At 42.8% G+C, this 24,956-nt stretch overlaps 1 protein-coding gene across 1 annotated transcript; it reads right to left on the reverse strand.

Moving 5' to 3' along the window:
• Positions 1 to 15,386: 15,386 nt before the first annotated feature.
• On the reverse strand, positions 15,387 to 18,332 carry LOC140855743 (G-type lectin S-receptor-like serine/threonine-protein kinase At2g19130). Its single transcript, XM_073252369.1, has one exon. It carries the CDS (start codon positions 18,038 to 18,040, stop codon positions 15,674 to 15,676), a length of 2,367 nt encoding a protein of 788 aa, XP_073108470.1. The 5' UTR covers positions 18,041 to 18,332; the 3' UTR covers positions 15,387 to 15,673.
• Between the last annotated feature and the right edge of the window lie 6,624 nt (positions 18,333 to 24,956).

Genomic DNA, 24,956 nt, shown 5'->3' on the forward strand with positions numbered 1-24,956 from the left:
TTTTTCTTCACGATGATTTAGAGGAACAGATCTATATGCAATAACCACCTGATTTTGAGGTTCCAAATAAAGAAGATCATGTATGCTTACTCAAGAGATCATTATATGGTCTCAAGCAGTCTCCAAGACAGTGGTACCGCAAATTTGATAGATTTATGGTTGACCATGGATACAGTAGATCTCCATATGACAGTTGTGTGTATCACCAGCAGCTTTCAGATAGGTCCTTTTGTTATTTGTTATTATTTGTGGATGATATGTTAATTGCAGCCAAGGACATGTCAATCATCCAGAAACTGAAAGCCGAGCTCAGTACTGCATTTGATATGAAGGATCTTGGACCGGCAAAGAAAATACTTGGGATGGAGATTATTCGTGACAGGCAGTCAGGTAGATTTTTTCTTACTCAGCATAGTTATATTGAAAAAGTCTTGGATAGATATGGTATGTCTACCGTTAAGCCTGTCATTACCCCCCTTTGCCAGTCATTTTAGACTTTCTGCCAGAGACTCTCCTCAGACTGAGGATGAGGAGAGATATATGTCTAGAGTGCCATATGTGAGCGCAGTTGGCAGCATCATGTACGCGATGGTCTGCACTCGACCTGATATTTTACAGGTAGTAAGCATTGTAAGCAGATACATGGATAAGCCTAGAAAGGCTCACTAGTCAGCTGTGAAATGGATACTCAGATATCTAAAAAGTACTTCTAAATTGGGATTGATATTTACTGCACAGAGTAATTGCATAGTTACAGGATTTTGTGATTCAGATTATGCTTGTGACTTGGACAGGAGAAGATCTTTGACCGGATATGTGTTTACTCTTTCTGAATGTGCAATCAGTTGGAAGGCTACTTTGCAGTCTACATTTGCTTTATCTATCACTGAAGCAGAATATATGGCATTGACAGAGGCAGCAAAAGAAGCTATTTGGCTAAAAAGGTTGGTACAGGATTTGGATCTCGAACAGGATTGTTTGGACACTCATTGTGACAGTCAGAGTGCTTTGCACCTCGCCAGAGATCAGATGTATCACGAACGAACAAAGCATGTAGATGTCAGGTATCACTTCATCAGAGATCTGGTAGAGAAAGGTGATGTCAGGCTTCAAAAAATTTACACTGCCCATAATCCGACTGACATGTTCACTAAACCAATCCCTGCAATTAAGTTCAGGAATTTCCTGAACTTGATTGGTATAAGCATTTGGTAATGCCCTGTGGGGCTTGTGGTGAGGAGGAGGTTATAAAAGTTTTTTTTTCCACATCTGATATAAAAAGTATAATATTTGTCGCAAGGAGAAGGATTGTTATATATTGCTCCAAAATTATAGAGAGATCAAGGGATTTTCTGTAAAATGGTTATATATATATATTCGTTCCTTGTTTATCTCCTGTGACAGCTTAGAATTCCTCTTCGGGTGAACCTCTATTTAAAGGGTGCACGGTGGTTCTTGGTGTTCTTGCGCAGGCTTGGTTCTTGGCTTTCTCCCGCTGGTATTCTTCCTGGCATTCTTCCGCTGGTGTTCTGTTGGTGTTCTCCCTGGTGTGTCATCTCTCTTTCTTCTTGAGTTTCTGGTGGATGAAGGCTTTTGGTTGGTGTTCTACCTTTCTTCTTCCTTCTCGATTTCACGGATGCCCTATGCTAATGACTGAATGCTTCTTCGGTTGGTAAGGAGGTATTCATCTTGATTTTTTATCGAGGATTGAGAAAGGTTTCTTCGCCTCAGGTATTCTCTTACCCTTGATCTATTGCCGAGGCTGAGATTGGTAGATCCGATTGGATCTTTGTTGCCTTCTATTCGATACTCTGTTGCCTTCTTGTTGATTTCAGTTTTGGATATTTTATACCTCATATTGTATCTATTTTTTCGAGATGGATTTATAGTGGATTGCTCCTCCTCCCCATGGATGTAGGCCCCTTGTACCGAACCACGTAAATCTTGATTTCTTTATCTTTGTTTATTTATGCCTGTAATATGTTTGGCGAATTGTCTCAAAGAGATTAGACATTAGATCAAAAGCCTAGGTCGATCCTATCCGATGCGCATGATCTCAACACCTAGTCTCCTCTCCTCTCTGACTTAAGCATGGGAGGGTCTCCGTCGGAGACAACTCCGATCAGTGTGGACTTCTTTTGCAGGTGCTCATTCCCGGCGAGCAGGCAACGAGGGGATTGGCCGCAACAGATTGGCGCGTCAGGGAGGAATACTACTCGTGATGACGAAAATAAGAGCTCAGCGATCAATGACTACCAGATCGATGAGACACTTTTCTTGTCGGGAAGAGGCTCCTCCCCTACCCCCAGTAGCGGAGTCCAGTTCTCCGCATCCTGTGGTGACCACGGAGGCACAGATCGTGACGATCGTGCAACAAATGACTGTTTTGACGGAGGCAGTCAAAAGCCTCCAGCAGTAACAAATCCAGCCGTCGCAACTGCCGGTGGAGCAACGGGTGGCACGCTCGATGCCATCCAAAGCCAGCCGCAGATGTCCACAGCAACCCCCATCACCTCCACAGGAGCGGCCATCTCGGCATTTCCATCGAGATGGGCAGAGGCATTCGCATCACTCACGATGTGCTACCTACTAGTCGCAGCATCCCTCTCCTTCCTAGGTGGATCGAGCGAGGAGGGAAAAACGGCCACAGACACTGTCTGCCTCTCCCTCGAATTCGTCAGGAGGCTCAACCCTTGGAGTCTCCCAACATAGATAGCTTAAGGATTACGAATGCAAGTTCGAGAAAATCGATCGTCAGCTCACCCAGATTCAGAGGGATGGTCAGAAGTCTTCGAATGATGTCAACTTCCGCATCGCCCAACCTCTCTCCCGATTCATCTTGGATGAACCGATCCCTAGTCGGTTCAAGATGCCCCACGTGGAGCCTTATGACGGCTCCACCGATCCAGTTGATTATCTGAAGAGCTACAAGGCTCTCATGATGATCCAGGAGGCAATCGATGCCCTCCTCTACATCGACTTCCCCACTACACTCTACAAAGCTGCTAGGGCCTGGTACTCCGGGCTCTGCTCCGGGAGCATTCATTCCTTCGGACAGTTGGAGCACTCCTTCGTGGCCCACTTCACCACCAGTCAAAGATCGTCATGAATCTCGGATAGCCTTTTCTCCATTAAACAAGGAGAAAATGAAACACTCTGGGACTTCGTGACCCGATTCAATGCGGCCATGCTCAAGGTCAGGGATCTCAATGAAGACATGGCCATCTCAGCCATGAAGAGAGGACTGAAAGGATCCCGATTCACATACTCCTTAGACAAGACTCTTCCTCGAATATATGCAGAGCTTTTGGAACGCGCATAAAAATACATGCGCACGGATGAAGGAGCTTCTGACCGACGCCAAATCGAAAGCAAAGATCAGAAGAAGAAGCAAAAGAAAAGTGGGGATCGTACCGAATCCAGCAAGCTCCCGACCAACAAGTAGGTCTCACCCTGACAACGGAGTCCGAGACTGACATACACCAGGTATAATTCCTATACTCTCCTTTCCACTCCTCGTGCGCAGATTCTCATGGAGATCAAAGGAGCGGAATATCTACCACACCCTCCGCCCATGAAGACGAAGAATCATGACCGGAGAAGATACTGTCAATTCTATTGGATCACGACCACGATATTGAACAATGCATCTAACTCAAGGATGAAATAGAGACCCTCATACGATGAGGATACCTCGAGAAATCTCGGAGGGATCCACCGACTCAGCCTCCTCCCGATCGATGGCCCCAATCGATAGAAGAAGTTGTTAACAACCAACCGACTGTCGGAATCATCAACATGATCTCCAAATGGCTGGATCGATGAACAACTTTCGAGGAGGAGTTGGCAAAAAGACTGCACCAAGATGATGTAATTACTTTTATAGATGAGGATGCTCAGAGAATTCAAACTCCCCACGATGATGTTGTTGTTGTCTCGACAACAATAGCGAATTATGATGTAAAGAGGATTCTCATTGATAATGAAAGCTCAACCGATATTTTATTTTACTCAACTTTCTTTCGAATGCGATTGTCGACTGACCGACTCAGGAGAGTCTCTACACCGCTAGTAGGTTTCACCGAAGACGCCATCACAGTGGAAGGAGAAATCACTCTCCCTGTAATCGCTGGGATCGAACCATGATAGAGTACTGTCTATCTGACTTTCATGATCGTCCGAGTACCCTCGGCTTACAATGCCATACTTGGAAGATCCAGACTAAATGCTCTCAGAGCGATAGTCTCGACATACCACTTGCTGGTCCGATTTTCGACTAAACTGGAGAAATACATGGGGACCAACAACTCGCTCGACGGTGTTTTCAAATCTCAACTCAAAGCAATAAGTCGGAGGATTTCTTGTCGGTCGACAAGCTGGACCAACGGAAAGATCAGAAAAGGGGTGAATCGGCTGAATAGCTGGTTTCCATCCCGATAACAAATAATCCTGAACAGGTAGTCCTGATTGGATCACAATTATCCGGCCTGGAATGCCAACAGCTAGTAAAGCTGCGAAAAAAGTCAATGCCGATGTGTTCGCCTGGTCAACCACAGACATGCCCGACATTCTCTCAGAAATAATGACTCGCCGACTCAACATTGCTCCAGACATGAAGCCGGTAAGACAAGAAATGGTCTTTTGCTCCGGAGAGACAGAAGGCCATTGATGAGGAAGTGGATAAACTACTTGAGGCGGGCTTCACTAGAGAAACCACATATCTCGATTGGCTCGTCAATATCGTCATGGTGAAAAAAGCCAACGAAAAATGGAGAATCTGCATCGACTACACCGATTTAAATCGTGCTTGTCCAAAGGACAGCTTTTCACTATCGAAGATCGATCAACTGGTGGACACGACGTTCGGTCATCGGCTACTCAGCTTTATGGACGCCTTCACCGCATACAATCAAATCCGCATGGTGCCTGAAGACAAAGAATGTACGGCTTTCATAACCGCTAAGGGTCTTTACTGCTACAAAGTGATGCCCTTCAGTCTGAAAAACATCGGAGCTACCTATCAACGACTCGTCAACAAGATCTTTAAAGCACAAATCGGACGCAACATGGAGGTGTACATTGACGATATGCTGGTGAAAAGCACACAAACTTCAGATCATGTTCAAGATCTGAAAGAAACCTTCAACACACTTCAACAACACCGGATGAAATTAAATCTGATCAAGTATGCCTTTGGGGTGACCTCAGGAAAGTTCCTTGGATTTCTCATTTCTCAATGCAAAATTGAGACTAATCCTGAAAAGATAAGAGCTATCATCGACATGAGACATCCGACCACCAAAAAGGAAGTGCAGCAACTGAATGGAAAGATCGCTGTACTCAGCTGATTCATTTCTAGGTCGGCTGAGAGATGTCTTTCCTTTTTCAAAACCTTAAGGCAAACAAAGGATTTCTCCTGGTCAAGTGAATGCTGACAAGCCTTCGAAGATCTGAAGAAGTATCTGACTTCTCCACCTCTACTTACGAAACCAGAGGTCGGAGAAATATTATATCTCTACTTGGCTACCACTCCAGAGACGGTTAGTTCGGTACTTGTCCGAGAAAGTGAAAGCCGGACTCACCAACCCATCTATTATACCAGCAAAGTACTTCATGAAGCCAAAACCCGATATTCAAAGGCCGAGAAGATGATTTTTGCTTTGATCATATCGGTGCAGCAGCTTCGATCGTACTTTCAAGTGCACACTATTGTGGTCCTCACCGACCAACCCCTAAGAGCGATCCTACATCGTCCCGACACATCAGGATGAGTGGCGAAGTGGGCGGTGAAGTTAAGTAAATTTGACATACAATATCGACCACGACCGGCTTTGAAAGCACAAGTCTTAGCCGACTTCATTGCAAAATGCTCAATAACCAACGATAGGCTGGAAGATGAAAGTGCAAAGGAAGCTATGACCTCTGAATGTGACCCTGAATCAGCCTGGGTACTACACATAGATGGGGCATCTAATGCTCAAGGGAGTGGAGCTAGATTCCTGCTTACCACTTTGGAGGGAGTGGTTACTGAATACACCCTTTGGTTCAATTTCAAGGCTTCAAATAATCAAGCCGAGTATGAAGCTCTTTTAGCCGGCTTGAGGATAATCAAAGAACTTGAGATCAATAGCCTCAAGATCTTCTCCAATTCTCAATTGATTGTAGGATAAGTCAGAGGCGCGTTCGAGGCTCAAGACCCAACTATGGCGAAATATCTCCAGAAAGTCAAAGATCTCATGATTCATTTGAAATATTTCAAGATCTCCCACATACCCAGAACGAAAAATGCTCGGACCGATGCACTCTCCAGACTTGTAACGACTGTTTATAGTGCTCTGGGTCTAACACTCGTAGAGTGTCTCGAACAACCAAGCTCGATAAAAGTTGAAGAGGTGTTACAACTGACAACCGAACCAAGCTGGATGGATCCGATCATTCAATATCTGACTGATAGAACTAGCCCTGAAGACCCTATAGAAGCTATGCGGCTTCGATGGACGGCCTCCCAGTACGTGATGATGGACAGTCGTCTGTACAAGAGATTGTTCTCCCTTCCTTTGCTGAAGTGCCTAGGACCGACAGATTCAGACTATGCACTCAGGAAAGTGCATGAAGAAATTTGTGGAATCACTTGGGAGGCAAACTTTTGGCCTATAAAATCTTACGACAAGATTATTATTGGCCTACTATAAAGAAAGACGTGGCTGATTTAGTTCGAAAGTGCGAACCATGCTAGAAGTATGCCAACATACAACATCAGCCCGTCAGTCAGCTGACCTCCATCATCGCACCGTGGCCTTTTGCCCAGTGAAGAATCGACATATTCGGTCCTTTCCCTCTGACGTCTGGCCAAAGGAAGTTCATAATCGTCATCATCGACTATTTCATCAAGTGGGTGGAAATCGAACCCCTGACGCAAATCACCGAGCGCAAAATGGAAGACTTTATCCCAAAATCCATCATTTTCAGGTTCGGATTGCCACACACTATCATTACCGATAATGGACGGCAATTTGACAATAAAGACTTCAGAGAATTTTACGCAAGATTCCACATCACGCACAAGTTGACTTCAATCGGGCATCCACAATCCAACGAAGAAGTCGAAGTAACGAACCGAACCATATTACATGGATTGAAGACTCGACTGAATGAAGCCAAGGGTCTCTGGGTCGAAGAACTGCACTCAATCCTATGGGCATACCGAACGACACTCCGTATTCCAACTGGGGAATCTCCTTTCAACTTGGCCTATGGGACGGAAGCAATGATCCCACTTGAGATCGGGTTGCTATTAACTAGAGTTGAATAATATGGTGAACCGAACAACTCTGAATGTTGAAGAGCCGACTTCGATCTCCTACCAGAGCTCCGACGCGAAGCTCAACTCCACATGGCTTCTTACCGACAAAGAGTAGCCCGATACTACAATGCTAAAGTCAAGCCGAAGATTTTTAGACCCGGGGACCTAGTTCTGAGAAAAGCAGAGGTCTCAAAACCTCTGGATCAAGGAAAAATATCTCCGAACTGGAAAGAATCCTATAAGATAGCGGAGACAAACAGATCAGACGCCTACCAACTTGAAATCCTGAAAGGGATGGCCATTTTTCAAACTTGGAATGTCGACAATCTGAAGTTGTATCATCAATGACCCTTGTATATCCCTACTTGAAATACAATTCAACTTCAGAATCATAAAGTCATCGATGTTTGTCTTCCTGCGGAGAGTCAGCCCTCATGGAAGAGGTCTGAGCCCCGATGCTGTGACTTGGATTTGACGTTTCATTAGAAATCGATGGCCTAACTACCGACGACATATCGGGTTCCCACAAGAATCGATCTATCAATGTCAACGGGAGGTTAGCGCCGGTAATAAAATCTCTTCAACCAAAGCTGCGCTCCTTCCATAGTCAGCTCGCGATCAAAGTAGTTGGCTAATTTGCTGACTTAGTCTCAACTAAGAAAGACAAAATACCAAGACGACCAAGGTCGGATTGGTAATATGCTGACTCGACCACGGTCAGTCAGGAGATATTTGGCTTGCCATTGTTTATCGTACATCACGATGTATACGTCCGACCAAAGTTCGGGCAGTGGATATTCGACTTACCATCGATATCCAAGCTAACTACGTCGGATGCCTCTCAACCATCAGATCCTATAAAGTCTGTATGACGGTCGGATCAACGAGCTACATTCAGAACTTACTCTACAAACAGCATGACGTGCAAGGTATGCTGTCGACTATCCTATCTAGGTACATCGGATGCTATCGACTATCCTAACTAAGTACGTCGGGGACTACGCGACCAACAGATTCGGCAGAATCTATGAAGGTCAAGTCTACGACCTATATTCGGGAAAGACTTCAACAAGACATGCATTCTGGATTGCACAAAATTCCATGATTTCATTAAGTCAAAAATTGGACTTACAAAATTGGGCTAAGGCCCGATTACAAGTATCAAAAAAAATAAAAAAATACACCGACTAAACATCGGGGTCGACATCTTCGGCTTGGATGAGTTCGGGCCCGATCGGTGCTTCCACTTGAGTCGGAGTAGTGTCGAGGGTTGGAGCGGCCTCATCTTCGGCAGCTTGATCTGCTGACCTTGGGGCAGCCTCCAACCCGGCAGCTCGACCTTCCAACCTTGAGGCGGTTTCCTCCCCGGCAGCTTGATCCCCCGATGCTGGAGGAATGATGCTACTCAAGTTAAGGTCTGGATACAGTTCTTTGACTGCATCTCGGGAATCCTCGTACCCCACGTAGTAAGAAGTGAAGCTACCTTCAAGAAGCTCTTCCTTGAATTCTTCTGATTCATGAAAGTCTTCCACCGCTTGGCGCAGAGCCTCTCTCGCCGACTCTGCTTCTGCCTTCGCCATGTCGGCGTCGGCTTGAGCAGAAGATAAGTTCTCCTCGGCCAGTGCCAACCTTTCCAAGCTGGCCTGATGACGTCTGCGCTCGGCTTCAAGCTTGTCAATACACCCATCCCGCTCATGTCGCAACCGATGGGCGGAGTGTATTTTGCGCTTGACCTGCTCGCAAGCCAATTGAAGCTCGACTTTTGAAGATGCCAAACCTTCAGTGAGTAGGTGAACCTCCTCCTGAAGCATTGCTTCGCGTTCTGTTGCCGACTTCAATTTCTCTTGCAAGGCCGCCCTCTTGGCCTCAGCGGTTTGCACCCGATTCCTCCAGGCCGCCCGGACGTCATCGAATTTTCGATAGCCGGCCTCTAATTCAGACATATCATGAATTAGCTGCAAGCAAAAGATAGGTCGTCAAAAAAAAATGGGAGAAGAAGCTTACCCAGATGATAGTTGGGTAGAAGAAGGCAGCCTCCAACCCGACAGCTCGACCTTCCGACCTTGAGGCAGTTTCCTCCCCGGCAGCTTGATCCCCCGATGCTGGAGGAACGATGCTACTCAAGTTAAGGTCTGGATACAGTTCTTTGACTGCATCTCGAGAATCCTCGTACCCCACGTAGTAAGAAGTGAAGCTACCTTCAAGAAGCTCTTCCTTGAATTCTTCTAATTCATAAAAGTCTTCCACCGCTCGGCCCAGAGCCTCTCTCGCCGACTCTGCTTCTGCCTTCGCTATGTCGGCGTCGGCTTGAGCAGAAGATAAGTTCTCCTCGGCCAGTGCCAGCCTTTCCAAGCTGGCCTGATGACGTCCGCGCTCGGCTTCAAGCTTGTTAATACACCCATCCCGCTCACGTCGCAACCGATGGGCGGAGTGTATTTTGTGCTTGACCTGCTCGCAAGCCGATTGAAGCTCGACTTTCGAAGATGCCAAACCTTCAGTGAGGAGGCGAACCTCCTCCTGAAGCATTGCTTTGCGTTCTGTTGCCGACTTCAATTGCTCTTGCAAGGCCACCCTCTTGGCCTCAGCGGTTTGCACCCGATTCCTCCAGGCCGCCCGGACGTCGCCGAATTTTCGATAGCCGGCCTCTAGTTCAGACATATCATGAATTAGCTGCAAGCAAAAGATAGGTCATCAAAAAAAAAAAAAAAGTGGGAGAAGAAGCTTACCCCGATGATAGTTGGGTAGAAGGAGGAGAGCATTTCGATCACTTGTCGATTCCTCCTAAGCTCCCGATCAATCGGGAGAATGGTTGCCTGACACAACTTCCTAGACAAGTTGTGAATGGCTAGGGCCGACTCGCCCTCGGACACTTGGAGGTCAAAGTGCACCGCTCGACCCTCGAACACAGCCAGCGCCGCACGATTTCCGACATGGTGTCGTCTACCGACGCCATGGGAGATTTCCCCTGGTCTGCTGCCCAGGATCGGAGGTCGGAGAGTGAGGGGAAGCTCGAGCTCGACTGCGTTCCCCCTGAAGGAACGGTGGGGGCAGCCACAGATTGTTTGGGCTCTCTTACCTCTGCCCGAACCTCCTCTGCAGGCGGAGCTTCCGACATTTCTTCGGCAACTCTTTCTGCTGCCCAGTCCTCGGATGGCGCAGCAGGAAGCGCCACTGGAGCAGACAGAGCAATAACTGGTTGGAAACCCGACACATGTTGAGTGTCGGGCTGCACAGCCGGCGTCGGGATATCGGCCGAAGTCAACATTTGGAGACTCTTGGGCGGTCGTGAAGGCCTGACCCCGAATGCCGCCCATGTTGCCAAATGTCAGCAGTAGACAATCACATTTTCGGCTGCATACCTGCAATCGCAACAAAGGTCAGTACAAGTCCAAAAGCAAAGGAAAAATCAAAAACAATAGATGGATTATATCGTACCTAGACGAGGGACCGAACTAAGATCGGCGTCATAGAGAGCCTGTTCGGTCACAAGCTCTCTCTGCTTCGAGACCGACATATCCTTCAGCCGATGAAAGTCTTCTTGATCGTCGACCTCTACTCGGCTGTTTTCATTGGGATGAGTTTGAGGATTGCCCCAGCGAAAAGGAAACCCCCAAAAAAGCGAAGAAGAAACAAAAAAGAATTGGTTCTTCCATCCGTGGATCGACGATGGAAGACCGATGATAAAAGAAAGGCCCTTCCGAGGGTTAAAGAACCACCACCCTTGGGCTTTCGGATGAGGACAGAGGACAAAGAACATCCGAAAGAGAGAAATGCATGGAACGGTCGGTAACAGCCGACACAACAGGGCAAAGCTGATTATTAACCGAACTGAGTTCGGCACCAGTTGAGCCGGACAAAGTTCGTAATAATCCAAGATATTTCGAACAAACTCCAGAACCGAGAATCGAAGACCTGCTCGGAGATCTTCGACATAAAAGGCCACCTGACCCAAGGACGGGTTGTTCACCCGACTGTCGGCCCCAGGGGCAAAAAATTGAAATTGCTCCAGGATACAAAACTGTTCCCGGAGCCGTTCAACGTTCGACTCCGAAAGTGAAGAGACCTCCACATCCGGAGTCGACTGGGATTCATCAGCTGGATTCTCCGACCGATCTTCTCGAGAAGAAGAAGCCCTAGCCATGCAAGCAAAGATAAAAAATTCCAAAGAGAAAGTTTCTAAAAGGAAAGGATGAGAGCGACAACCTGGGAGCTGGGGCGACAATCTGGCAGAATCTCAGCACAAAGGCAGTGGAAAGTAAAATTTTGGAGATAAGTGATCCTATATATATAGGATCCCTCAATGGTCGAGATAAGAGCGACCTAAATGAGGACATTCCGGATGACGACATGTGGTAGCATCTGGGCCCTTCAATGACCCGACGGTTCGACACACCTACACTAGATTGAACCACGTCACCTCCATCCGCGTGAACAACTCCGACTCAATGATGCCCCGACACATGGCGAAAATCTATGCTTCAGGATTAATTACCGCGACGACGGTTCACATCCCCGATATGACGCCTGACGCTGGTTTGTATTCCCGATATGGCGTCTGACATCAGATCATCCTACTGATACGACTGCTCAGAAAATGACAAAGTTTGTTGGCAGTATTTCAATGAAAAAGACGGCAGAGTCGGGATGTGACGTGACAAAGGACAACTCCTTTCACCTGAAGCCATCACCTAGGTGGCGACACACATTGCAATACGATATCAGACTCAGGAGTGGAGGGGCAACTATTGGGATAAACCGATTGATCCCGAAAGCTGACTGATCTCCGGCGTCCATCAGTTGACGCTCGACTCTAGCCCACCGAGTGAGTGGACGACTCTAGCCCACCGAGTGAATAGACGACTCTGGAATGACCGACCGACTATGTGTCGGCTAAACAGTCCAGTCCCACTTCCGACCAGCCGGACTTCCTTCACCAACTCGTCGTCGGCATACGATCGACATTCGGTTCCCACAAGCAACAAACCGCAACTGTCGGTATTTCAGAGTCATTGACCGACATTTCGACATTTGGACCTCGACACACAGTCGGCCAACTCATTCAAATGCAGTATAACCGCTTGGGGCGATTATCCTATGAAGATTATGGCTTAATTCTCGGGATTGACAACCCACGACGAGATAACAACCTGATTTTTCTTCACCACGAAAGGCGAGATTACCCCTGACGGTTACGGAATTCTATTATATAAAAAGGGATAAGGTAGCAGCAAGGGTAAGCCCTTTTTGAATGCTGAGCTCGTCTCTATTGCTGTTGCCTAGTCTCCTCTCCTCTCTGACTTAAGAATCGGAGGGTCTCTGTCGGAAACAACTCCAATCAATACGGATTTCTTTTATAGGTGTTCATTCCCAACGAGCAGACGATGAGGAGATTGGCTGCAACAAATACTTTAACCTTCTTAGCCACTATAGCCTTCCAAATTATCCTATGTAACTACCAACTGATCCCACCACTAACGATGAACTTATGAGTCCGCACCGTATATCTCACCGCAACAAGGTCTCCACATTGGCACATCAATTGTCATGCCCCAGGCCTGGGACATAACATGGCCATCTTACCATCAGGTACCGCCTATAATAGCATGAAACCAACAATAGCAATACTGTAAACAAATCCATCTCAAATAGAATATAACAAAAAGGGTCCAAATATATCATTTATTAAATAAATAAATAAGTACCGGCACAGAGCGTCTAAATCCAAATGTTTGACTGTACTAACTAGGTCAATTAGCCTTATTTTCTTTAGAACTGACACAATCATTTATCAACCTCCAATTCCTTTATTTATTCAGTGAAGAGCTAAAACTAGAAGCCCAATTAGCTCAAAACAGAGTACAGATCAGATGCGTGCCATCTACTGCAGAGCCTAGAAAAGATTGCCAGTCGTCTTCAAATGGTTTTTCTGGAAGCTTGAACTGATTTAACACTCCCTCATTTGTTATGTGGGTAAGCGCAAAATAGAATTAGATTGTGCGTGATTAAAGAAGGAAATTATATATTTCTTAGTCGTATGCCATTTTTCTCTTCTTTCAAAGAAGTGAGAGGGAGGGTGGAAAAAGGAGTGGGAGGGAGGAAAGCCGCCTCCAGCTCTAATTGACATCATCTGTAATCAAGAAAACATCAATGGTGTATGATCACCTCAGATGGCTGGGCCATGAACTTCACAAACACAAATGCATACGTGGTTTGATTGTTGATGTGATTCAGTAAAGCTGAGAAATTGTGAAATATATTCCTTGAAAATAAACAGATCAAATGATCGAAATGGGTGGTAGGGCGGTTTAGGGGGTCAACTTAGATCTATAGGATATGAAAAATGGGATCCGCTACTGGGATCCATGAGTCTTCTGGGAGAGAAAAAGAGAGGAGAAAGAAACACTCGAGAGAGAAAAAGAGAGACAGGGCTGATTTCTTTCTTACCTCTTTCTTCTTCTTCTTCTCGGCTAAATGGGGGAAAAAGAGGGTGGTCGATGGCTGTGGTCATGGTGGTCCAGCAAGGTGGTAGCAGGTGGCGGTGGTGGGCAGCGGAGAGTGGCCAATGGTGGAAACCGGCAAGCGAAGATCAGCCCAAAAAATATGGCTGAACGGACTTTCTTTGGCTTCATCTTTTTTGGATCCTATCCTGCTCGCCAGCAACTGGGGCTCTGGCTCCAGCTAGGGGCCGATGCAGAGGAGAGATCGAGGGCTTCGGCGATGGGCGTTAGCAGCGGACATGGCTGGAAGAAAAGGAAAATAAAAGAAACAAGGCCGGTTATTCATGAAATAGGGGTGGCCTTTTTTCCAGTGATCCTTTGTCGGAATCTGAGCGATGATGGTTTGAAAAAGGAGGGAAAAGGTCAGCGATGAAGAATAGAGAGGAATTGGGGCCTCTCGCCTTATCTTCAGTGAGTTTTTGCGGCTAGCACAGTGAACCCAATGGTGGCTTCCAAGATGAAGAAGGGGAGGAAACAGGCGGCGCTGGTCGGTGATCATCAATGCTTCGAGGAGTGGAGGATTTAGGGACGAGAGGGGTCTTTAAATACAAGTTGAGAATAGCCATCGAGAGTCTTTGAGCAAGAAGACTCCCAACGGAATTGTCTTCCGGGCTTTTCCTTTTCTTTGGGTGGGACATGGGCCCATTAGATAATGAGCCAGTCCGATGGACTGGGCCATGGCAGGGTGAATGGGCTATTAATGGAAAGAAGGGCAGCAATCTCACCAAGGTTAAGACAGAGAAATTCTCTGTGCACCGCATGCGGTGCGAACGCGCACCGCAGACGGTTATTAGCTCATGCATGGCGTTCATATCGTACGCGGTGGTTGGCCCACGCATGGGGCCAGACAAATTTTTTTTTTCTGCACCACTGCTCGGATCCGTGTGTGAGCCAATCACCACACGCACGGTGCACAAAAAATTTCTCTAAGACATAAGCCATGGTTCATATTTTTTAACATTTATAGTCAGTTTTCTGGCCTATATACATGGCCGCTGATTGCTCGTCTTTTTACTAATTGAGTTGACGAGCGTTATTTTCTTTGGAGCTGACATAATCATTCGTTGACCTCTTTTTACTAATTGAGTTGACGAGCGTTATTTTCTTTGGAGCTGACATAATCATTCGTTGACCTCTGATTCCTTTATTTATTCGGTGAAGAGCTAATACCACAAGCCTAGTTAGTTTAAAAAAGAGCATGGATCAGATGCATACCGTGTACTACAGAGACTACAAAGGAATGCTAGCCACCCGCTGTCTCTAAATAGTTTATCTGCATGCTCGAACAGATTTAACACTCCTTCATTTGTTATGCGGGCAAGCACAAAATAGAATTAGATTGTACGTGATTAAAGAAGGAAATTATGTATTTCTTAGTTCTCAATTTCAATTTCATATGTCGTTTGTTTCTTCTTTCAAAGAAGTGGGAGGGAGGAAAAGGCCGCCTCCACCTCTGATCAATAATTTCTGCAATGAAGAAAACATCCATGGTATGATCAACTCTGGTGGCTGGTCCATGAACTTCATAAACATATATACGTGAATATGTGGTTTGATTGTTGAGGCGATTCAGTAACACTGAGAAATTGTGAAATAGATGCCTAGACGATAAATAGATATCTTTATAACTAATGAGTTGGAAACTCATTTATGCCACTAACTAGAGAGTACAGCACTATTGAACGTTACCCGCTCATGCAAACATCCATCTTAAGGATAATGACACCTACAAGCTCTACTTTATAACCCGTTACATATCATCGACTTGTTCGGCAGATGTTCATGTGCACTTCATAGCTTGACTTTACCGATAGAAATCCTGAGATTGATCAAGTGGATCTTCGTATTCAGTGGATGGCAATTGATTACCAATTTAGCTCTGATCTCCGGTAAGAAGCTGGAGAGCCTTAGGAAGTGGCGGCATGCTCACCTCCAGGACTCCCTCTAGGATCTGCACCACCTGCCCCATTGTTGGCCTGTGACCTTCAGAGTCTTGAATGCACCAGCAAGCAACTCTACAGACTCTGGTTAGCTCTTCAATGTCTGCAGCACCATTCAATCTGTGGTCCAATAAGCTAAATATGTCGCCTTCAATGATCTTTTTTGCAGCCCAGGAAGGATAAAAGATTTCATTCCCATCCTCAGAGTGCGCTGTGTTTCGCTTGCCTGATATCAACTCAAAGAGCATCATCCCAAAGCTGTAGACATCCACTTTGGAGGTGATTGGTAGGCCTGAGATCCACTCAGGCGCGAGATAGCCAATGGTTCCCCTCATGGTTGTCAATACCCTGCTGAAGTCACGACCGATGAGCTTTGCCATGCCAAAGTCTGCAACTTTTGCGCAGAAATCCTTGTCTAGAAGTATGTTGTCTGGCTTTATGTCGCAGTGTACGATGCACTCCCTGCACTTCTCATGGAGGTAGGTTAATCCTCTCGCAATCCCAAGAATAATTCGATACCTCATCTTCCAGTCTAGAACTGTGGAATTGTTTTGAAAGAGAAGGGAGTCCAAGGAACCTCCCGACATGTACTCATAAACTAGAAGCCTTTTGCTGCCCTCGGTGCAGAAACCGCGAAGACGAACCAGATTGACATGTTGAATAGCAGCCAATGTGCTCACTTCCGTTCGGAATTGCTTCTCACCTTGTCTCAAGCCTTCAAGCTTCTTCACAGCTACATCAGTTGAGTCAACTAATGTCCCTTTAAAAACAGAGCCAAAGCCACCACTGCCCAACCTTTCAGAGAAGTTCTTGGTCGCACGCTGCAGATCGCCATAAGTAAACAGAATCAAAGAACCCTCAACTTGTTTTGACATCCTAATTCGTTTCCTCCTTTGAAATGTCCAAATTAGTCCTACAAGAACGCACAAGATCCCAAGAACTCCACCGATGACACTAAGAGTTAGATCAATTACAAATTTATGTGAGCTACTTGAACCGGGGAAGTCAGAGGCAGCGAGCCGGAGATGAAGAGTACCAGCTCCACTATCACCAACATAGAGTTGTTGAAGGTTCCAAAGGTCCCCAGTCCAAATTAAGCATCCACTCACATAAGCATACGCGTTACAAGAGCAGTTGTTCAAGCAAGCTTGTTCGCAGTCTTCGGCACTCCCAACATTCAAGTTCTGTGGACTGGCAGGCAATCTCGTATTGGTCATCTCAAGGAATCTATCCTCTTCTCCACCAGCCGAGCTTTGATTACTGCATCGCAAACTGGTTTTCCGCACGCACCCTGAGCTCCAAACTTTGAGCTCCCATTCTTCCATTGAAGCTGGTTCGAAACCAGGGGAGCAGCTGCAAATATTATCCGAGCTTTTCTGGTCGCAGATACCAAAAGTGCCACATAGAAAGTAGACATCGCATTGGGCCACAGGTTGAGTAAAGACTGTCTGCCACTCCTGGGAGCTGTTCAGCCAATGCCATTGCTGTAATTGCCCAGATGAATCAATCACACACCGAGTGATGAAAGAACTGTCGCGGATGGTATACATGGCATACTTCCGCTGCTTGTTGTCGGTGAAGGTGAAGTTGAAGGGACTACTTGCACTGGTCGTAGGGACCGCAGTGAAGTACTGGCCATTCCAAAGCCCACTGCTCCAATAAACTTCAGAACCATTCCACAGCAATACAAACTGATTGGATCCATCGGGATCCATACTTTCAGCGAAAAGCCCGGGGGCAGGGTTCTCGGGATTCTTCCATGAAGTGATGCTTTGATACTTGCCTGTGACCTTGTTAACTCCAAGCCATCCTCCTGGCATCCATGTGTCAGTTGGGTGATCAAAACTCTGCCAAATTGTAGTGTTTGACCCATTTCTTATAACAAGATTTCCGGTGTCGAGAAGAACTGCAACTGTGGAATCCGATGTTGATGGAGTTGAATTGGATGACCAAACTGGGATTTTGGAACTGTTGAGGAGGACTAGGTTGCCATCTTCTGAGATTTTGAACTCGGCAGAGGAGGGGTTGGAGATGGGTGTTGCTCTGTTTGCCACCCAGAATACAGTTTGGCCTGGAATTGTTTTGTACCAGATGCCTATGTAATAGTTATGCGAGTTACCTGGTTTGAAGAACCCAAGCTCAAAGTTGCCTCCTTTGGACACTATGGTCTGGTTTCCAGAGATAGACTGGCCCGAAGAGATGATATCGGTTGCTACATAGTGTTGGATGTTGAGAGAAGAGAAGAGAAAGAAGAGAAGAAATATGGAAACAGAGGAGCATGGCCTTATCTCAGTATCCATGGGGGCAGAAACATGCAACAGAAACCAGCCTGCTTATGTAACATATATATAAATAAGAGGAAGTAGCTGCAGCCTCTTTATAGGTTATTTTAAAGTCATTCAAATTTCAAGTTATATATTAAAAGGGAGGATTAAATTTCTTATACTTGCCTGTTGATTCTTTGTCTATGGAATATTGTATGGTAGAGATGCCACTTGTTGCATGTCTTGTTTTCCGCTCTCTTTTTAACGTGTACCAGTCATGCCATCACACTTGCTCAAAGAATCAGTTTATGCAATGATCCTTTTACCCTCCAACCAAACCATTCTGTCTCGTGATGGATGACGTAGAAATGAGAGGATTTAAGTCATTTATAATTTTAGGGTTCATTCGAAGATTCACTGATGGAAAGTTAACCCAAATGACACGAAAGAACAAACAAATGGGAAAAATCGACAGCTGCCTTGTCCTCCCTTCAAGGCTAAATAGCCAGCCGTCAAGATCGGGTAATCTGTCACGCCCCGAACCCAACACTCGGATCGGATACGTGATGGCCGCACACTCCTTAGAGCAAGCCCTAAAGAATATGCAAGGCCAAAATAAATCATTACAACCTTAACATCCATAACAATTAATTTCAACAATAATTCATAAAATTTTGTATAGGTACAAATTAAATTTCTTCAGTTCTCTGATCAGGTACTATAACACTCTATCTATCCATCTGCTCACCCATAAATCTAAGCCATAGCCAATCATGAACATCCTGTATCTCTGAAAAGAAAAGAAAGATGAAGGGGTGTGAGCTTTACAGCCCAGTAAGAATTCCCATATCACACTGATATAGTAATATAGTCTGAAAATAAGGATAAGCAATAAAATATAAAATCTCATGTTCAATGTCCAGAATAATGCAAACCTTCATAAATTTGCTGTCTTGTCAAAATAGATGCATCATCATATGTTAACAGGTGAAACACTTTTGTTCAACAATTGTTTCATGCCTTATCTTTCATTTCTCTTTTCATAATCACATGATTTTTAACATTTTCTTTCTGGCTCTGGACTATCGAAGTCTATACCTCAGTCATCATCCGGATCGAATCCACTTTAAAAAGTCTTTCAAGACTGTCCCAGGATGAGCTCCTGGCCGGCTGTCCCACGTACCAAAGCCCGTGAGAGGCTGTCCCAGACATAAGCTCCTGGCGGGCTGTCCCAGGCATGAGCTCCTGGCCGGCTGATCCACCTGTAAGCCAGTGGGGGCTATCCCAGGCATAAGCTCCTGGCGGGCTGTCCCAGGCATAAGCTCCTGGCCGGCTGTTCCACATGACAAGGCTAGTCCATACCATATATCTCTTTCTTTTCATTTAATCATTATGTGTTGATTTCATCAATCAATTCTGTCTTGCATTATGATCAATTCAGATATGTCATATCCATATAATCATGCCATCAATCTCTGAACATATATATTGACATAACATACTCATGCTCAAAATCAAATAACAGTATCTCAGGTATAATAAATTCATCGATCTCAAATCCGACGATGCAAAACCAACGATGCAAGACCAATAGTAAAATAGCATATATAATAGTGATCATGTACAGAGATTCTTACCTTTACCGGTGACTGATCCAAACACAGAAATTAATGTTCTTCTTTGATTTATGAATTTCTTTAACAAAATATTCCACTCGATATCATTTGCGGATGATCATCTCTTCGTAACCCTGATCAAATATAAAGATCATATATGGAGAAAATTACCGATAATCGATCTGATAACACAAATCTAGGATCTCTCTTAGGATTAACCAAAATTAGGATTTACCTAAGTATCTGGATCCTCCACTGATCCATAAGACTTCTAGAGAGAGAAAATTCTAGAGAGAGAAAGTAGAGAGAGAAAGTGGAGAGAGAAACCTTCGTATCCTTCCGATGAGGCAATCATGGTCGAGATCATCAAAGGTCCTATCAGGGTGACTCAATATGAATCAAGTGTTACAAATTTCAAATAGAATCGGACTGAGATCAGATCTACCGCACGAATTTTGGAGCAATCTCAAATCATCTTATTTTCATCTTCAAGTTTATTCTAGGGTTCATGATGCAATCAGAGAGGAAGAAAAGATCCTAGAGAGACAAAATCCGTAAAGAGAGAGAAAAGTCTAGAGAGAGAAAATATAGAGAGAGAAGATAGAGAGAGGAGAGAGAAAAAAGAGAGAAAAAGGAGAGAGAAAGGAGAGAGAGAAAAATTCTCTCCTTCTTCTTCTTTTTATTTTATTTTATTTTATTTTTATTTTTATTTTTCTCTTTTTCTTTTCTTTTCTTTTTCTTTTTCTTTTTTCTTTTCTTTTTCTTTTTCCTTTTTCTTTTCTTTTTCTGTGGGTTCCGTTGGGCCAAAACAGGGGACCGTGAGGTCCCCTCGTTGGTTGGCCGGGCTCCGACGAGGGGGGCGACATCCACTCGACGGCGACAAAGCAAGGCCGGTCGGCGGCGAGGTTCGGCCAGCGAGCCGAAGGGTTTTCGAAAAAAATAGAGGACCGTCCCTATTTTTTTTTTTTTTTATCTGGGTTATTACATTCTCCCCTCCTTAAAATAATTTCGTCCTCGAAATTAAGTTATGTTGTTTTAGATACCTATTTCAAAGTATACATTCTTCATGTCATTCTCAAGCTTACAATAATGTCATATATATATTATTTATTTCTCATGATCTTGTTATAACAAAATTATTTGAAATTTCAAATTCATCCCTTTTTATTGATTTCTCAACTTTTTGAAGAACTGTAACATTTTAGACTTGTATTAATATACCACCGTTATTTGTCTAATACATTTCACTCGAAATTCATAATTATCTTAGACTACCCTTGATATAAAATAAATAAAGGTCAAACATCGGGCACTCTTCACAATCATCGATTTCTTTCTTCACTTGATCTTCCAACAAATTTTATATATAGACTCTCATCTTAAGAAAAATCTCAATCTTCTATATCAGTTTAAGTAACAATATTAATTTTTTTTAAAAATATGAGATGTATATCAGGACATTCTAAGTTTGAACTAATATCAGAACTATCAAGCTGTTAATAAACTTGAGATATCTAAAATTTCTTGGCCTTATCTACAATGAAGCAACCTACTGACAAAAATTATCAAGCTATGATCAGATTAGATCAAAATTTCTAGCATCCTTTTATTATCAATAAAATCCTTCTTTTTTTGCAACTAATGTATTCCAAAATATCTTCGGAATCAAAGAATTAATATTTCTAATCAATTTAACCCACCATGCTTTTGCTGCGCACTCTGATCTTAATTTATCAAATTATATAATTATATCAAAGATAAAAATATCCTTATATGTTAGATCGATCCAGGATAGATCCAACCTTCAAATTTCATATAAGACTTAAGACAAAATTTTAAGTTTCTTGATTTTTACTACCTTTGGGCATAGCATATAAAAATTAAATCTTGATCTACTTCCTATATTTGAAATTATTGTATAAGTTTCATCACTTTTCAAGAATCCAACATGTCTAGAATTAATTGAAGTTAATCTTAGATTTACCTTACAATCATTTAGATAATTTCTAAATCAATTTTCCTTTTTAAGAGAATTAATTCTAACTTGACAACTAAAAGAACTCAAGCCAACATCCTTAAGTAGAATCAACTTGAATATTTCTTATAGAGCTCTCTTCATCACAACCCTTAATATTAATCGATAAATCCATAGAAAATTTTGTCCCTTGTATAAGTCATTCAAAATTTAACACTAACAAGATGTCTTAGTTCAATTCAGAAATCCGAACTCTGACTTGAATAATTAATACACTCCACTATCTTCAACAATTAAAGAATCTAATCCAAAGATGAAAATATAAATTGTTAAAGATTTCATCATAACCTGTATATCATACTCTGACAAAATAAATTTTCTTCTTTAATTTAACAATATCAAAATACTTTTGATCCACTTAGAAAAGTAAGCTTTTGACTTGAAATTCAATACAACTTGAAAGACCAAAGATTTCACCAAAATATGTGTCTCATATTCTCATAATAAAATTCAAGTATTATTTTTTTTTCTAAGATTGAGTTTCATATATGATCCTCTTATAGGTTCAATGCTCAAAAATATTTCTCTCTCATATGATGAAATTTCTTCTTAGACCATACCCTAATTAATTTTCTTTTGATAAGTCCAAAAATTTATAATGCTCAAATAATTAACATCAAAATCAGAAAAGTTATCATAATTTCCTTCCATATAAGTTTAGCATTCCAAAATCATCGAGTATACTCAACATTACATATCAATACCTCCCACTTCATTCTAAGGTCAACTCTTCTTATATTCAGGCCACCCTACTAATTGAAATCCAAGATATAACTCGTCAATTTTATTATAGATAACATATGCCACTTATGCATAAATTCCATCTTAATATCTATTGATTCGAAATCTAAATATTGAATCTTCTCTTTCATATCTATCATGTTCCTCATGATCATAACCTAAGTTTAAATATCACTAAAGTCATAATTTTGAATAATTATAATCTTAAGCTTAAATACCACTTAAATCATATTCTCTAATGATCATCACCTAAACTATAATATCATTCTATTACATCCTTAATGATTATAATCTTAAACTCTGATATTATCTATCATACTCTATTGATTATAATCTTAAAGTTTTGATATCACTTATATGACAATCCCTAGTGACCTTAAATCTGGGCTCTAGTACTGTTCTGTCATATCCTAATCACTTGTATCATTGTCTTCAAATAAACATAATCTAACCTCTAAGCTCAGATGCCACTCTATCACATCCTACTGATCTTACATAAAGTTTTAATATCTCTTCATAATCTCTAGTGATCTTAAACCTAAGCTCTGATATTATTCTATCACATCCTAATCATTTATATCATAATCTTCAATGATCATAACCTAAGTTCTAATATCACTCTGTAATATTCTAATCACTTATATCATAATCCCTAATGATCAAAACCTATGCTCTGATACCATTTTGTCACGCCCTGAACCCAACACCCGGATCGGATACGTGATGGCCGCACACTCCTTAGAGCAAGCCCTAAAGAATATGCAAGGCCAAAATAAATCATTACAACCTTAACATCCATAACAATTAATTTCAACAATAATTCATAAAATTTTGTATAGGTACAAATTAAATTTTTTCAGTTCTCTGATCAGGTACTATAACACTCTATCTATCCATCTGCTCACCCATAAATCTAAGCCATAGCCAATCATGAACATCTTGTATCTCTGAAAAGAAAAGAAAGATGAAGGGATGTGAGCTTTACAGCCCAGTAAGAATTCCCATATCACACTGATATAGTAATATAGTCTGAAAATAAGGATAAGTAATAAAATATAAAATCTCATGTTCAATGTCCAGAATAATGCAAACCTTCATAAATTTGCTGTCTTGTCAAAATAGATGCATCATCATATGTTAACAGGTGAAACACTTTTGTTCAACAATTGTTTCATGCCTTATCTTTCATTTCTCTTTTCATAATCACATGATTTTTAACCTTTTCTTTCTGGCTCTGGACTATCCAAGTCTATACCTCAGTCATCATCCGGATCGAATCCACTTTAAAAAGTCTTTCAAGACTGTCCCAAGATGAGCTCCTGGCCGGCTGTCCCACGTACCAAAGCCCGTGAGAGGCTGTCCCAGGCATAAGCTCCTGGCCGGCTGTTCCACATGACAAGGCTAGTACATACCATATATCTCTTTCTTTTCATTTAATCATTATGTGTTGATTTCATCAATCAATTCTGTCTTGCATTATGATCAATTCAGATATGTCATATCCATATAATCATGCCATCAATCTCTGATACATATATATTGACATAACATACTCATGCTCAAAATCAAATAACAGTATCTCAGGTATAATAAATTCATCGATCTCAAATCCGACGATGCAAAACCAACGATGCAAGACCAATAGTAAAATAGCATATATAATAGTGATCATGTACAGGGATTCTTACCTTTACCGGTGACTGATCCAAACACAGAAATCAATGTTCTTCTTTGATTTATGAATTTTTTTAACAAAATATTCCACTCGATATCATTTGCAGATGATCATCTCTTCGTAACCCTGATCAAATATAAAGATCATATATGGAGAAAATTACCGATAATCGACCTGATAACACAAATCTAGGATCTCTCTTAGGATTAACCAAAATTAGGATTTACCTAAGTATCTGGATCCTCCACTGATCCATAAGACTTCTAGAGAGAGAAAATACATGAAGAGAGAGAAAATTCTAGAGAGAGAAAGTAGAGAGAGAAAGTAGAGAGAGAAACCTTCGTATCCTTTCGATGAGGCAATCATGGTCGAGATCATCAAAGGTCCTATCAGGATGACTCAATATGAATCAAATGTTACAAATTTCAAATAGAATCGGACTGAGATCAGATCTACCGCATGAATTTCGGAGCAATCTCAAATCATCTTATTTTTATCTTCAAATTTATTCTAGGGTTCATGATGCAATCAGAGAGGAAGAAAAGATCCTAGAGAGATAAAATCCGTAAAGAGAGAGAAAAGTCTAGAGAGAGAAAATATAGAGAGAGAAGATAGAGAGAGGAGAGAGAAAAAAGAGAGAAAAAGGAGAGAGAAAGGAGAGAGAGAAAAATTCTCTCCTTCTTCTTCTTTTTATTTTATTTTATTTTATTTTTATTTTTATTTTTCTCTTTTTCTTTTCTTTTCTTTTTCTTTTTCCTTTTTCCTTTTTCTTTTCTTTTTCTTTTTCCTTTTTCTTTTCTTTTTCTGTGGGTTCCGTTGGGCCAAAACAGGGGACCGTGAGGTCCCCTCGTTGGTTGGCCGGACTCCGACGAGGGGGGAGACATC

This window comes from Elaeis guineensis, chromosome 2 (genome assembly GCF_000442705.2).
Source record: "Elaeis guineensis isolate ETL-2024a chromosome 2, EG11, whole genome shotgun sequence".
Lineage (NCBI taxonomy): Eukaryota > Viridiplantae > Streptophyta > Magnoliopsida > Arecales > Arecaceae > Elaeis > Elaeis guineensis.

What these genes read in the sequence shown, in the direction of transcription:
- LOC140855743 (XM_073252369.1), bottom strand. Translation starts at nt 18,040, where the DNA reads ATGGATACTGAGATAAGGCCATGCTCCTCTGTTTCCATATTTCTTCTC.